We start from the raw sequence: 14,082 nt of genomic DNA, 5'->3' as shown, positions 1-14,082 counted from the left end.
AATGGCACAACAACAAAAGCAAGTAAAATGCTCAGAAACACTCTGCTGAAGAGCAGCAGCCAAAGAGGATCATTACAGTTTGGTTCTTCTGTTTTACTGAAGATAATCTGTCCATGCCATAGATTCTCTAGCACAAAGACTGTACCCCAGGCCTCCAGAAGGAGACAAGTCTCCAGCAGGGAGACACATCGTAGGAGGTGGCCATGTCTGCTTTAAGTTGCTTACACGGATAAATTTCTTAGCTTCACCAAGAAAAGGCTGAGACAAAAATTGTACACTGCAGCTCCTTTGACTCTTCTCACCAGCCCTCCTTTGTCAATCTTTTATTGCCTGAGCAATGACCACTGATCACACTTCCCATACTGGTGGTGCAGGCCCATGTTTGGTTGGTTTCTTCAATCCTATCCTGTCTATGTGTATTTAAATTCTTCTTTATGCCATGGAACAGAGCAGGGAAGAGAGGGTGAAAAGGCCTCTAGGGATGTAACTCAGGAGGAAATCAGTGCCATTCCACAAGGCAGAGAAGATGGACGAGGAGGCTGTCTCTCCATCCATCAGCTCTGACTGATATTCCTGCTTCTCTCAGACCAGAGCATTTCAAGACTGTCCTACACATGGCTCTCATGATTTCTCCTGACTCACATTTCTCTCTCTGACCATATTTCCCAGCTATCTTCAAGGCATCTCCTTCTATCCCTCACCAACTCCCCATGCCTGCTGTGGCTGAGCCCTGGGTCCCCCTTACCTCAGCTCTCCCTCAGGCCAGTTTGGCTTTACAGATGCCACAAGATCCTTCCATCCCCAACCTTCCCTTTCTTTCCAGCAAACAGAGATGCTTCCCTCTACCATAAGTCTACTCCCAGAAAAAACAGCAACAACAACAACAAAAACCAACAACAACAACAAAAAAACCCATGTATTTGGTTTCTGCAGAAGAATGTGAATCGTCCCTGGTGCTGGTGCCTCCACATCCTCACATTCCTCTTTCTTGAAGTCTTGCCTTGCTCTGAATGCTTTCCCCCTCACTGTTCCCGCAAATGTGGGCCAAGCTGTAATGATGCAGCACACAGAAAAACACCTTTCTCCTGTGATCTTAGACAGCCCCTGGAATTAATTCCTGGAAAGCTGCTCTTGGCCTCACTGAGTTATTCTTCCCTGCGTACGAAGGGACAAAGTGATGACTGAAATGGGGGAGAGTGGTGCAATGATTGGGGAAGAGTGCTGCAATGAAAAGGCAGTCACCTAAAATTTAGGAAAATTGTCAATCTTACATTTTTTTCCTGTGTGCTGTACTGCTCTTTGCATTACACTTCACTCTGCAGGGTTGGCATATTAGTTTCTCTGTTTTTCCTCCTCCCAGTAGTGAAATAGCTGCACCGCTCTGCTCTCAGCAGTTTTTTCTTTCAAGATGATGAGGTGCTTGAGTACAGCTGCAATGGATGTGTCTTAGCTAGAGGACACCGAAACCTTCAGCTGCATTAATCCCCAGCTGTCCACAGCTGCTATGTTAACCCAAACCCTTGCACTTCGAGACAGACCCTGCAATCTTCTCTGGTTTCCTCCCAAGATTCCTATTGAATTCTCTATGAATTTTTTTCTTCTGCAAAGGAATACGTGGATCCTGCTTTTGGGGACACAAAAGCAGCAGAAGAAATGTAGACATCTCCATGACTAGAAGACTTAGGAGTCTAGCCCAAAGCAAAATCCCTCCCATCTTGAAAGTTATAAAGAATCTTTGTTCAGGTTATTTCTTGAGGGAGCTGCTACATGTCTCCACTTCTGCTGTTTTACAGGTCAGCTTACAATTTCGCTTTACGTTGGGTACTGGCAGGCTCTGGCACGGAAATCATCTGAGGAGTTTCTAGGACAGAGGCTTCTACACCGAACTGTAGCACCCCTCATCTCAAAAGCACATTGCAGGGTTGCTGTGAAGCAAGCTGGAGGAGGTAGGAGCCTGGAAATGGCTACTCCGGGACCTTTCCTCTCCCGTGGGCTGCGTTTCCATAGCACATTGAAAATCTGTGTCTCTCACTCAGCTGTTTCCTTTGCACACCACCTCCTCTTTCTGTCCCCAAAATACTCAAAACCACCTTCTTCACCCTGCCTGCAATGTTCCCACTGTCTGTGGCCAAGTGTGAACTCCCAAATGCAGGAAAACCATCCTCTAGTTATGTCATTTAGTAAAGGTTCATCCTTGCTTCAAACTATTTCCTGTACTTTATTTCACCCCGCAAGCACCATTCCTTAGTCTCTGAATATTTGATTTCTGCCTCCCCTCCTTCACACAGGATGACATTCTTTTCTGCTCGAGTCCTCTCAGGCGCTGCTGATCTCGAAGCTGCCCAATTACAACCACTTTTCTTGTGCTGGTGACACCTTAAGAGACAACAGCAGCTGCCTATAAAGGGCCTCTGCCATCTGTTTCCTCTGCCACTTCTCTGAGACAGCTCTAGCTATATACAGAAAAATATTTATCACAGTTCATTCACTCCCTCAGTCAAAAATGAGTAAGAGAAAAATGTCTTCTTTCATGGTTCTGCCACTGCCCTTCAAAAAAAACCATGACCCTCAGCCTAAGGAAAAGGGCAATGCTTGAATCTAAAAGAAGCAGCAGAAATTTCTGATGATTGATTCCTTGGGACCCTGTACTCTGAAGGCAATTCTGAGGGCCATCTGCATTCAGAAATAACTCCTCAGGGCTCTCTGAGAGGCAAAAGTCAGAGCTAGGATACTTCATCTCAACTCCCAGACTTTCTAACTGACCACATCTGAAAGGAGATACATGTGCACACGCATGCACACGGTTAGCTGTCAAACCATTTTCACCACTTCTCTGTGGAGGATGAGCTGGGATTGGGGATGGCTCCTACCCAGGAGAACTGAGGAATTGAAATATAAAGGGAAGGGAAGGGAAGGGAAGGGAAGGGAAGGGAAGGGAAGGGAAGGGAAGGGAAGGGAAGGGAAGGGAAGGGAAGGGAAGGGAAGGGAAGGGAAGGGAAGGGAAGGGAAGGGAAGGGAAGGGAAGGGAAGGGAAGGGAAGGGAAGGGAAGGGAAGGGAAGGGAAGGGAAGGGAAGGGAAGGGAAGGGAAGGGAAGGGAAGGGAAGGGAAGGGAAAAGAAGAGAAGAGAAGAGAAGAGAAGAGAAGAGAAGAGAAGAGAAGAGAAGAGAAGAGAAGAGAAGAGAAGAGAAGAGAAGAGAAGAGAAAAGAGAAGAGAAGAGAAGAGAAGAGAAGAGAAGAGAAGAGAAGAGAAGAGAAGATGGCAGATCTGAGAGAGTAAGTGAAGAAAAAGGGAAGAAAAGTAGAAGCAATGAATTCTGAAGGGGACTGATGGAATAAGCAAAGAACAAAATGAAAACAAGAAAGGAAAGCTCTAAGCAGCATTTTCAGGAGGGAGTGAAGCTCCAGAAACAGGTTCTCAGAAATGTGCTATTTGCAATGGACAGGTTGCAGGAGTCAGCGAATAGGGTTGGATGAAAAGCTGTGTGATTGACAGTGCTTGGTCTATGACATTGAATGAACATGACCATAAACCTGGGAAATATTCAGTGTTCAAGTGAGATCCATCACACTGCAGCTACACTGCTGGTATAAACAGGACCTGAAGGAAGAGGGAACTTCCCTGAGTGATGGCAAATTTAAGAATGAAATGCAGTTATGAAGCAGTGGGAGGAGAAAAATAAAGCACACTAAAAAAAATCATGTTCATGGAGAGAATGAAAACTGAGAAATAGGAAGAAATCCAGGGGATGGAGGTGGATAGTGTTATTCTTTATTTGACAGAATGTATACTTTATACAACAAGCTAAATCAGAAATTTATAGTTGTTCCGCTTCTAGCAAAAACACGCACCAGAGGAATTCCTATCCATGGATAGCATGGCACTGCAGTCTCAAGTTTTTGTATACCATCCTCATTTTCTGTTTTTCTAGGCTAACAGGTAGAAGTATATGCTCTGGGGGAACAGGAGATCCAGGATAAAGTCCATATACTTCTCTGGGGAGTTATAGGTTTGATAGGAAGCTGGTATAAAAACTCCAGCAGCCTGTGCTGCAAAAACAGAAGTGGATTTCACCTATCCTGCAGGGCTTGTTATGAAAACTCTGACTGTGTCGTTTGGAATTTTATAGGGGAGCTTTTCTGTAGCACAAAGGGGATAAATGGGGCTGGGAGACAGAAAGCTATCAACAAATGACAGAGATCTCACGAAAGACAGAAATGCAGAAGGAAGAAGGAAGCTGAATGTCAAGGGATACATGGTCTCCTCTACCATTTCACACTTCCCCAACCTCAGGTGGGAAGCCCATAAGAGGATTTTGTCCCACAGTGAGGGATGCCAACCTGGACTTTTCTACAGAGGGTGACAGATGATGAAAATTGAAATAATTTTTAGAAAGGTACTGCTGGACTGGAGGAACAGCTGGCATAAACGGGCATCCCATGCACTGAAGGCAAACTGAGCCCCTGGTTTGTAGGGTATGGTGTTGTGGAAGCAGGGCACAGGGTGACCTCGAGGGACACAGCTGTTTGAAGCATGCACAGCCCTTCCTCAGCCTGATTTCCCTCTTGCCTTCATGGACCGTGAAAGCAGCACAGCTCCTTCCAAGTCACTGAGATTGCACCAGTGCAAAGGAGGTGAGAATCAGACCTTCATCCCTTGTGCATAGGAACACTACAGTGTTGTACGTCATCAGATGCCAGTTCAGTAATCACTGCCACAGATGCAAGAGAAAAGAGACAACCTCATTTCTAATTTAGTCATGATAGCATCAAAGAGACCCAAAGCCTACTGCTTTCTGGGAAGCAGGGATATCAACAATAATAATTCTTTGCACTTATATAGTACCTTCATTGCTAACTACTTACTTTATACCCTGGGGTGTGAAGAAAAAGGACTCCACTTAATTCTGTATGCTCTTAATTGCTCTCTATCCCAGATCCTTTCTAACAAAATATGATAGAAATACCTAAACTCACAGTTAATTTGTCAAATTAGGGCAGTCACTGACACTGGCAGAAATGCAGGCCTAGTTTGCATCTTATGTTGCAATTGCATAGCAGAACATCTAGAAACAAAAGAAACGCCAGACTAAGTAAATCTGAGCTCTGTTTAATCCCTGACAAATGTTTCAGGGAAGAGGCAAGAAGCACATGGCAGTCAGATAGGGGATAGACTGCCCTTGTGAAATGTTATCCTAGTTTTTATGGAGCCTAGCTTAATTGCTGAATTACGAAACACCCAAAACGCTGTTCATATCCATTATGAGGACGCTTAATTTTAGTGAACTCTGTTGTAAATGCCCACTTGCTTGCTAAATGTTGTTAAAATCTTGGCCACGGGAGCTCCGGTGGCAATAAACTCCACAGCCCTGATACGCATCAAATGAGAAAGCTTTAACTGGGTCTCCGGTGACTCACGTCAGGTCCTCTTGTCTGTGTGTTACAAAATGGGGAAATCAAGAGCTACTGATCCATCTTCTCTTGCCCATTCATTATTCAACACAATCCAATTGCTTTCCCACTCATTCACCTCCTTTTCCAGGCAAACACATCTAAGTCTTTCAGGCTGTCCTCATACGCATGGTCTTCCTTACTCCTCCTTATCCCTGTCCAGCTTTTATGAACCCTCCTATGGTTTTACCTTCTTTCTCAGATGACTCCTTGTGCTCTGTTATCCACACTGCTCCACTCCTAGTGCTAGGGGACTTGCTGCTGGTGAGTTCTCTGTCTACAGCCATGCACTGCCCTCAGCCACAGAATAGCAATATTTCTTTTTCAGGGAACTGAGGATCTGCTGTGTTTCATTTAGAGCCCTGCAAGCCCTACAGCCCTCCTTTTCCCATCAGCCGATGGTACTCTATAATCTGATGACTGAGACCCACTGAAGACCCCGGCCCCATTCTCCTCACCCCTCTGGGGTGGTCCTGAGGATCTCAGAGAGAATCCTCTCCCTGTAAGCAGCTTGAAAAGAACGGCTGTTTGCTGAGACGCTCCCTGTAGTGCACAGCAACAGCCCCAGGGTGATGGCTGCAGAGACCCCAATTTTCCCGTTGGAGCCTGGCCTGATTCATGTCTGAGGGCTGCCAGGGAGGGTATTTAGGGCTGCCGGGAGCTCCTTCCAGCCCAGTTGCTGGCTGCATGCAGATGAGCCAGCTCATCAGCTGCGCTGCCAGTGAACCCTCCGGCCACGGAGGTTGGAGGCTGCAAAGTGAAGGGATGTCGGCTTGACCACAGGCAACGAGCAATGAGGGGAGCACAAGGGGGAGGAGGGGACAGAGGGAGCCATAGTGCCCTGCGGGTGAGAGAAGGCAGCAACAGCAACCGGTGTCATAGGCTGCTTAGAGAGGGGGGAAGGTTGGCCAGAGAAAGAGGAGGGAGACGTCCACCCCAAGGGGCTGCCTTGAAAAGGAGCTTTGAAAGGATGGGGTCTCTGGGCTGAGCGAATCTGAGATGGGGGCAGCCAAGGTGATGTGACGGCAGAGAGAAAAGGAAAGAGGACAGACAGATGAGATGGCAGGAGCAAAGGGGACAGAGGAAAGCAAGGGCAAGCTAATGTAACAGGAAAGAGCAAAGGGGGATGGGCCTCGGAGAACTTGGAGAGAATCAGGGAGGAATAATGAAGGGGAAGCTGCTTCTGAGAGAGCGTAGAAGAGACATGAAGATGAAAGAGAAAAACAAAGAGGAAAAACAGGGGAGGGAAACGAGAACAAATTAAAATGGAGATGGATAGAATGAGTCAAAGATGGAGGGTGAGGAGCGAGCTGGGGTCACGCAGGCGAGGGAAAAATAACTTTGGGGTGCACTGCGCTTGTAGTCTGCTCCCCGCATTCCTGACCCATCCTGCCCTCCGCATTTCCCTGTTGGGCTGCTGCAGCCCTGGGCTGGGAGCCCTGCTGGTGACCCCTCCTCAGGCAGCAGACCCCGATCCTCCCAGAAAGCCCCTCTCAAAGGGGAAGCTGTGGTGCCCAGGAAGGCAGCAGTGCATCCACAGCAATGGGGCGATGTGAAGGGGAAAGCAGTGCAGAATGCGGTGGCGAGGGCTCCCCCTGGGATAAAGAGGGTATGCTTGATTGGGAATCCTGCTCTTAAAACAGGGGCAGGGGCAGAGCCAGCTGAGAGCCTGAAATGTTCCCCGTTCCCCTCGGCAACCTCCTCGCTGCTGCTTTTAGAGGAAATAAATATGGAGATGCTGCTGGCGAGCCCCGGCGGCCCTCCTCCCATGAATTCCCGATGAGGTTGCACTGAACCACAGCTGAGCGAGACGGAGTGGAGGGGCTCGGGTGGGAAAGGGATGAGTTAACATGGAATCGTGGGATAGGAATAGCTCCTGGTCTCCCTGGCAAAGAGACATTTGTTCTATCTCTGTGTAATTTCTTTATACATTACTGCTGCCACACTGCATCTTCATGTCCCTCCCACTGCATTTCGCTCTCACTCTCTTCAGCAAGGCAATTTCTGGTGCATTTCAGGACAATATTAACCCATTCTTCTTTCTCTGTCAGTAGGGAGATCCAGAATTTAAACACAATTTAGAAGTCAATTCTAGCAGCTGGCTGGCAAGGAACAGCATTTCCTTGTCAAATCTGAAATGAAGTGAGCTTGCAGGTCTCAGCCCATTGAATCCCCAGCTCTCAGTGATGTGTGAATTTAAGTTCTGTGAGAACTAAACCCACCCATGCCTGGGATCCCATGTCCCTCCCCCTCACCACCTGCACCCCACTTCTGGAAATCCTTTGCCTCCCTCTTCACACCAGGCCTGTGCAGCTCTGCATCCTCCCCCTGCCTGGCAGAGGCAACGCCGACAGCAGGCAGTGCGGCACTGAACCTCTGCCTCCTGCATCTCTGGGCTGTGCTCTGGGATGCTCCTGCACCGCTGAGCGTGGGGACTCTCATTCAATCTACTGCTATTTACACTGCTTCCTCAGAAATCTTCTGGTGTAGGACAGAAACAGGGGAAAGGGCCCCACCAGTTTTGTGGATCCATAGAAATAAGACAGCGAGCAGCTCTGCAGGGTGGAACTAGGGATGAGGAAAACGAAGGGTAAAAGATAGATAAGAGAGAAGACAAGGAAGAAATGCCCATAAGATCATGTGAAGGGAAAGAAGTGGCCCATCAGCATACAGCAGTGAAAGAAGCAGTGTGGGGAAGAGACGCAGCACTAGGATTGTGTCCAGCGCCTGTGCCCTGCCTTGCCTTGCCTTGCTGTCAGCTTTTCGTTTCTGCAAACACCAAAATTGCACTTAACTCTCATGTGCTGCTCAGATATAACAAACTGGAAAGGGAACAGATCAGCTCATTAATTTTCCTTGGGAAGGGTCTCTAGGCAGGAATTATTTTCTGCATCAACATCCATTCAATTATTTGCCTTCACACCAGTAAGATCTACAGGGATGTCTAACCCCATGCACATCACTCATGCCTGCCTGCCCTGAACTCCAATCTCTCCCTTCTCAGTATAAAAGCCTCCCATACCTATCCCTTCCCTAATAATAATGACAACATGACAAAACCAATAACCTACAGATATAAAATACATTTCATTTACTTGCTTCATAAGACCCTGATAAGGCTTCGTCATTCACTTTTTGAGATCCTGTAGGAGATCTCCAGGAGCTAATGAAAGAATTAGACAAGGCATCACTCATAATAAAAAGTGTTTTAAAAGCATTCGGTGCCAAAGGAGGAATTAGGCTGGAAGCTCTGCAGCCATTTCAAAGTTGTAAGAGGTGCAGCACCTTTATGCGCCATGAGCTCATGGGTCTCAGCTGCTAGATGTACATTCACACTCCGTATAGATGTGGTCAGGGAGCTGAGGTAGGTTTTGCCATTTTTCTTGTAGAGCAAAGATTTTTGAGCAGCTCAGGTACACATTTAAGCACTCCAAAGCCTTAGAGAGAAATATCTGAAGGAAGATTAGGAAAAGAATTGGAAGCATGGTCTGCAGTAATGGGAACCACCATCACCTTTTTGCTCCAGCCCCACTGTTGAACAGGGGATCCCTGTAGGGTGCAGGAAAGAGAGGAGAGGGATCCCAACAGAGGCTGAACACCCAAAATGACACTGCTGTTTGGAGCAACACAAAGCTCTGAAGATACTGACTGAGAATGTTGAATGTTGAATGTTGAATGACAGAGGGGAACCGTAAAATCCTAAAAGCCCAGGAACCAAATTGTTCAAGGGGAACTCACTTTCTGATTGAAGCATATCTGTGTGTACAGGCTGAGCCTCCACATTCCTTTTTGCTATTGGATATCTTGGCCAAGATAAAGAAATACAATTTACTATAGCATTGAAATATGAAGAGTTCACCATTTCTGACAGCCTACAGTGTTGGCTAGTGCTAGCATTCCCTTATGCCCCCCAAAGTGAAGTCAACCTCATCAGAGCCTTCCTATTGTTAGCAGAAGATTGTTTTGGCTCCTTCTTTGATTATTTTCTCATTAAAATTCCTCTGCCCTCCTCTTCGCTGACTCCCAAAACCCTATGGGCCTGCACCATTTCTGTCCCACACTCTTCTCCAGGTATTTTTGCCACACTGTGAGCAGGGTGTGAGCAGATTCCAAGGGTTTGGCCATTTCCACAGCCTCCTTGGGAGCAACTCTTTCCCTTCCCAAATCTGTCCAACCCATGCACCATGGGGGCAAGGAACCTCTGCAGCATCCTTCTCCACCCAGATTGCAGCTCTCACTTAGGAGATCAAGTGAATCAGGGACACCTTTCTGATTCCTTATGCTGAGAAGGAAGACAACCTTCTGGCTTATCAGATATGACATCTGGGGGTTGCCCAGTGCCTTCTCATTTGTGTCTACTGAGGGTATTTGGCTATGCCATTCTGGGATTAAGGAGTGACAGCCACCAGCCCATGCAGACTTGGGATGAGGGGAGCCAGTCAGAGGCATCCTCAGCCATGAGGCACAGCCAGCCCATGTCAATGCTCAATGTATGGCCATGGAACTCCTGTTACCTAGCTCACCCCAAAGTTTTGGGACAACCTGTGTCCTCAGGCTGGTGAGGATCAGAGCAGGGCTTGCTCCCAGGCAGTTCCTAGAACCTTCCAGCTCCACTTGCAACTTCTGCCCTACATCCAGCAGTTTTGGGGAGTCAACCAGGCTCCTCCTTTGTGTGGTGGGGACAAAAGAGAATCCCACCATCTCTCATGCTACCTTTGCTAGCTCTTGTGTAGGGTTGCAGTCTGATTTTGCATGAGAGCATGGGCAGGGGACCAAGATGGCACTGGTAGGGGCTGGGAGCACTTTGGAACCTTTGATAGCATCCTGACACTTTCCCTTATCACGCAACCACTTCTCCACAGTTCCTATGGGGTCCTCTTGGATGTAAATTAGAAGGAGCCTTGAGCTCCTCCAATCTGACAAACCTCACCCGCCCCTTCCTCCTCCCCCTCTGATCTTGTCCCTCTGGATCTGGCTCTATGGGCACATGGACATGATCTGAATTCACTGCCACTCCTGGCCAGGGTTCTCACACTTCTTATCTCCTCCCCAGCCTCCCTCCGCCCTCTGGCTTGGGGACACAGCTCATGAGGGGAGTTCTCCCTGCAGCCTCCCTCCATCCCCACATGGCTTTGCTTTTGGGCTTGCTTTTTTTTTTTTTTTCCCCTCCTCTCTCATTAATTTTTAATTAAGGAGATGTCTCTCTCCCCTGTTGTAATGAATAGCTATGTGAAAGGCTTTTCATTCTTCATTAATATATATCTCCATATATTTATCTATTTGGAGGAAATGCGTGCATGTGCGTGAGCGAGTGTGTTTAAAACATCCCCCATTAATTTACTGCTATTGATTTTCTGGCATGGAGACAGCATATAGTATTCAGCATAGAGCTCCTCTGCAGGATATGTTAAAAGGCAGCAGTTTGGGTTGACAAAGGGCACTAAATGCAGTATGCGTCAAATAGACCATCGCTCAATGAAGTCACTTAGCTATTCAAAACATGTCCAGCCATCACTCAACCGTTTGCACCAAGAATGGGGTGGAAATTTGCTCTTCTTCCCGGACACAACCATTTCTAAACAGCAGCTTTAGCTTGCTTTGGTGGGAGACATTAGGACATACACAGTTTATTCCCCCTCCCCCTGCCTTGCATCTCCCAGTGCACTCTCAGAAAATCGCTCCTGCAGTACCTGCTTCCCCTCTTGCACATCAGGGAGCTCCAGGCACACCCAGCTTTGGGGGGCACTAGCAGATCCCAGGCATTATCCACAGGCATCCACCAGCCCCCGTAGCCCACTCTCTGGCTGGGGGCTGATTCATAAGCAGCATTTTGATACCAGGCTGCAATGTGCGCTGCCTTGCTCTCGCTCTCTCCTTCTCACTACGTGTATAACAGAAAACCACGCATTTACATTGGTAGCCCCTATCCCTCCAGCACCAGCTGCAGTCCACCTCTCCAGCCCACATGTATGCCAATAGCAGGACTGAGCAACACATATTTAAAAGTGAACCGCTGGCCCCTCGCTTCTCTCCCCCTCCCTTAGGAACGTCTGATTCCAGAAGTTGGCTGCGGCAGTGGATTTTCTGCCATCAGACATGTCACTGAGTTGCTGTGCAGTTTCACCACATAAGACTTAGGCTGATTTTTCTATACAGACACTTGTTTATTTTTAGCTTCTACCATCAATCTTGAAGAAAAGCCCCCAAGCAAAAATCTACCCCCAACAACAAACAAGTGGGGGAAAGATCCCAGCCCCAAAACAAACCAATCAGCTGCCAAATAGACCCCCCTGCACCCAGCCCAGTAAGATGTAGCTGCTCACAGACATTATGAAATGCTCTGAACTCTGCTTGAGAGGACTGGAATCACCAGATTTACCATATGAGACATTTTGGACATAGCAGGGTTATTTCCCATTCTCTCTTTTTTCCTTTCTAAAGTGAACCAATAATTGCATCTGAATTGCTTTGCAGTCACCTCCTCCCCACATTACCCCTCACTCCCAGTTAGTCTTTGCAAATAAGCAATTTGCAAAGAGGCAAATTATTTCACTCTGTGGTTGCAGACGGAGCACAGCAATAACACAGCATTTTGGCATTACTTTCCCAAGCAATACAAACAATCTGAAGACAGGTAGACCACATAGTTGCTTTTTGAAAGGGTCTCTCGGTGTTTTTGTAAGACACATATTATTCCCGTCAGAAGGGGGGGAGTGAAATTCTGGGGAGAGTGTAGGGCAGAGGCTGAGGAAGGGAAGAAGGAAACGGTGCAAAGAATAATTTGCTTGTCTTCTTGCCTCCGTGCCCCATGTAACTAAGCCCACCACTCTCAATTGTGGTGGAAGGAATGAAGTTAGAAAATGGTGGAATGTGAAGGGATTTATTTGGAGTAGTGTGTGTGTGTGTGTGGGGGGGTATGGGATAGGGGAGAGGAAAGTGAGGGGGGGGTGGGGGGGTGGGGGGGTGGAGATCCAGAATCAAATACCTTCCAGGCAGCAGGTTCTCCATAATCCAGAATGGGTCATGACTTCCTCGTTCTTTTTGCTGGTTTCGTTCTCACTGACAGTTTTAGTCTTGCAAACCCCTCTGGAGTAAAGCCAGTAGTCGGTCCCCACAGCTATGGTCATCAGGCTGAAGGCAGCGAAAGCACCAACGGTGGTTAAAAGCATCTGAACACCTCTGTCAAAGAGCCCCATAATTCTTCATTATACAAATACCCAACCGCCTTCTGATTCTTGGGGTGTGTGTGTTTAATAAAATAAAAGAATAATAATTCCGACTAATAATATAATGGGTATATATAGAGAGATAGATATCAAAAAAGAGAGGTAAGAAAGCCCACGGAAAAGAGTGTAAATTAGAAAGACCACACGGGAACAGGCTTGCCTTTTAAATTGGAAACGTTCTGGTTGAAATATAAAAAAAGGAAAAAGGAAAAAGAAAAAAAAAAAGAGAGACAAAAGAACCAAGAAAAAAACAAACAAATAAAGAGAGAACCCCCCCCAAAATGAGACGCCTTAATCCCTTTTTCTAAAATTCTGGTCTCCAGTTTCCATATGTAATGGCTAATTTGGAGATGGCTTCCACAGTGAACAGGGGAGCAGCAGCAGCATCCTCAACACAATCTCTCATTATCTGGACCTAGACAGTTAGAGACTGTAAGAGCAGAGATGCAACCTTCAGTCTTCTTGCTTAGCTCTGCAGCCTGCGCCATGAAAATCCTTTTCCTTCCCAGTTATCTTCCTTGGGTTTTTATTTTTTTTTCCCTCAGCAGCGGCAGTCGCTCCAATCCTCTGTCACTTTTTCTTGCTCGCTTCTCCTTCCTTTCGTTTGCTCCTACCACCAAGCCAGACTGCCCAGTATACTGTAAGCCCTTGATTTCAGCTGAACAGGTGCCGAGGTCTTGCCTCCCATGGCTTTTCCGCACAGCCGCGGCGCTCGCTCCCAGCGGAGGTGGGCGAGGAGAGAGGGGGGCTCCTGGGGGAGGAGGGGGACAGGCGCGGCGCTCTCCTGGGCTGGGGGCTCGGAGCGGCGCCCGGCTGCGGCACCCCCTGCCCCGCGGCGGCCCCCGGCGGCTCCTGGGCCCCGCTACTGCATCAAGGCGGCGGCGAGGCGCTGGACAGCTCCCCCGCGGCGGCGGCGGCCCGCGGTGCTGAAGGACAGCTCCCCGGTCCGCGGCGCGGGAGGAGCGCTCCCGGTCCCCCGGTGCTGAAGGACAGCTCCCCGGGCGGCAGTGCCGGAGCGGCGCTCCGCGGCCCGCGATGCTGAAGGACAGCTCCTCTGCCCGCGCCGCCCGCGCCGCCCGCCCTGCCCGCGCCCCAGCATCCGCGGGCGGCAGCCGCCCTCCTTCGCTCTGCGCGGGCAGGCAGGCAGGCAGGCAGGGAGGGGCGGAGGGGGCAGCCTCCCCCCTCCCTGTGCCTACCCCGCCGCTGCCAGCCCCGGGCTGGGTTGCTCCCCCCGGCTGCCGGAGCCTGGAGGAAGGCGTATCTGGGGCTCTCCCTCTTTCTGCCTTTCAGCCTTTCGCCCCCACCCGCACCCGCCCCTCTACCCCCCGGCTCAGCTGCCTTCGCATCCCCGCCATACGTGCCCAGAGCGGCAAGCACAACCCGCACACGCTGCAGTTAGACCCGTAC

At 48.7% G+C, this 14,082-nt stretch overlaps 1 protein-coding gene across 2 annotated transcripts in view; it reads right to left on the bottom strand.

The window, feature by feature from the left end:
• Positions 1-14,082, bottom strand: part of CACNG2 (calcium voltage-gated channel auxiliary subunit gamma 2) — a 56,636-nt gene that overhangs the window by 34,169 nt on the left and 8,385 nt on the right. The window contains exon 2 of one of the 2 annotated variants that reach the window (XM_085227060.1): positions 12,435-12,580. In XM_085227060.1, the coding sequence (XP_085083186.1) occupies positions 12,435-12,576 (142 nt within the window). In that variant the 5' untranslated portion in view covers positions 12,577-12,580. Of the gene's footprint in view, positions 1-12,434; positions 13,965-14,082 lie in introns of those variants that run through there. The other variant, XM_003202225.3, reaches the window with a different exon arrangement.

Source organism: Meleagris gallopavo, chromosome 1 (genome assembly GCF_905368555.1).
Source record: "Meleagris gallopavo chromosome 1, MGAL_WU_HG_1.1, whole genome shotgun sequence".
NCBI lineage: Eukaryota > Metazoa > Chordata > Aves > Galliformes > Phasianidae > Meleagris > Meleagris gallopavo.
The sequence above is the reverse complement of the archived record's forward strand: the minus strand, read 5'-3'. Positions and strand labels throughout refer to the sequence as shown.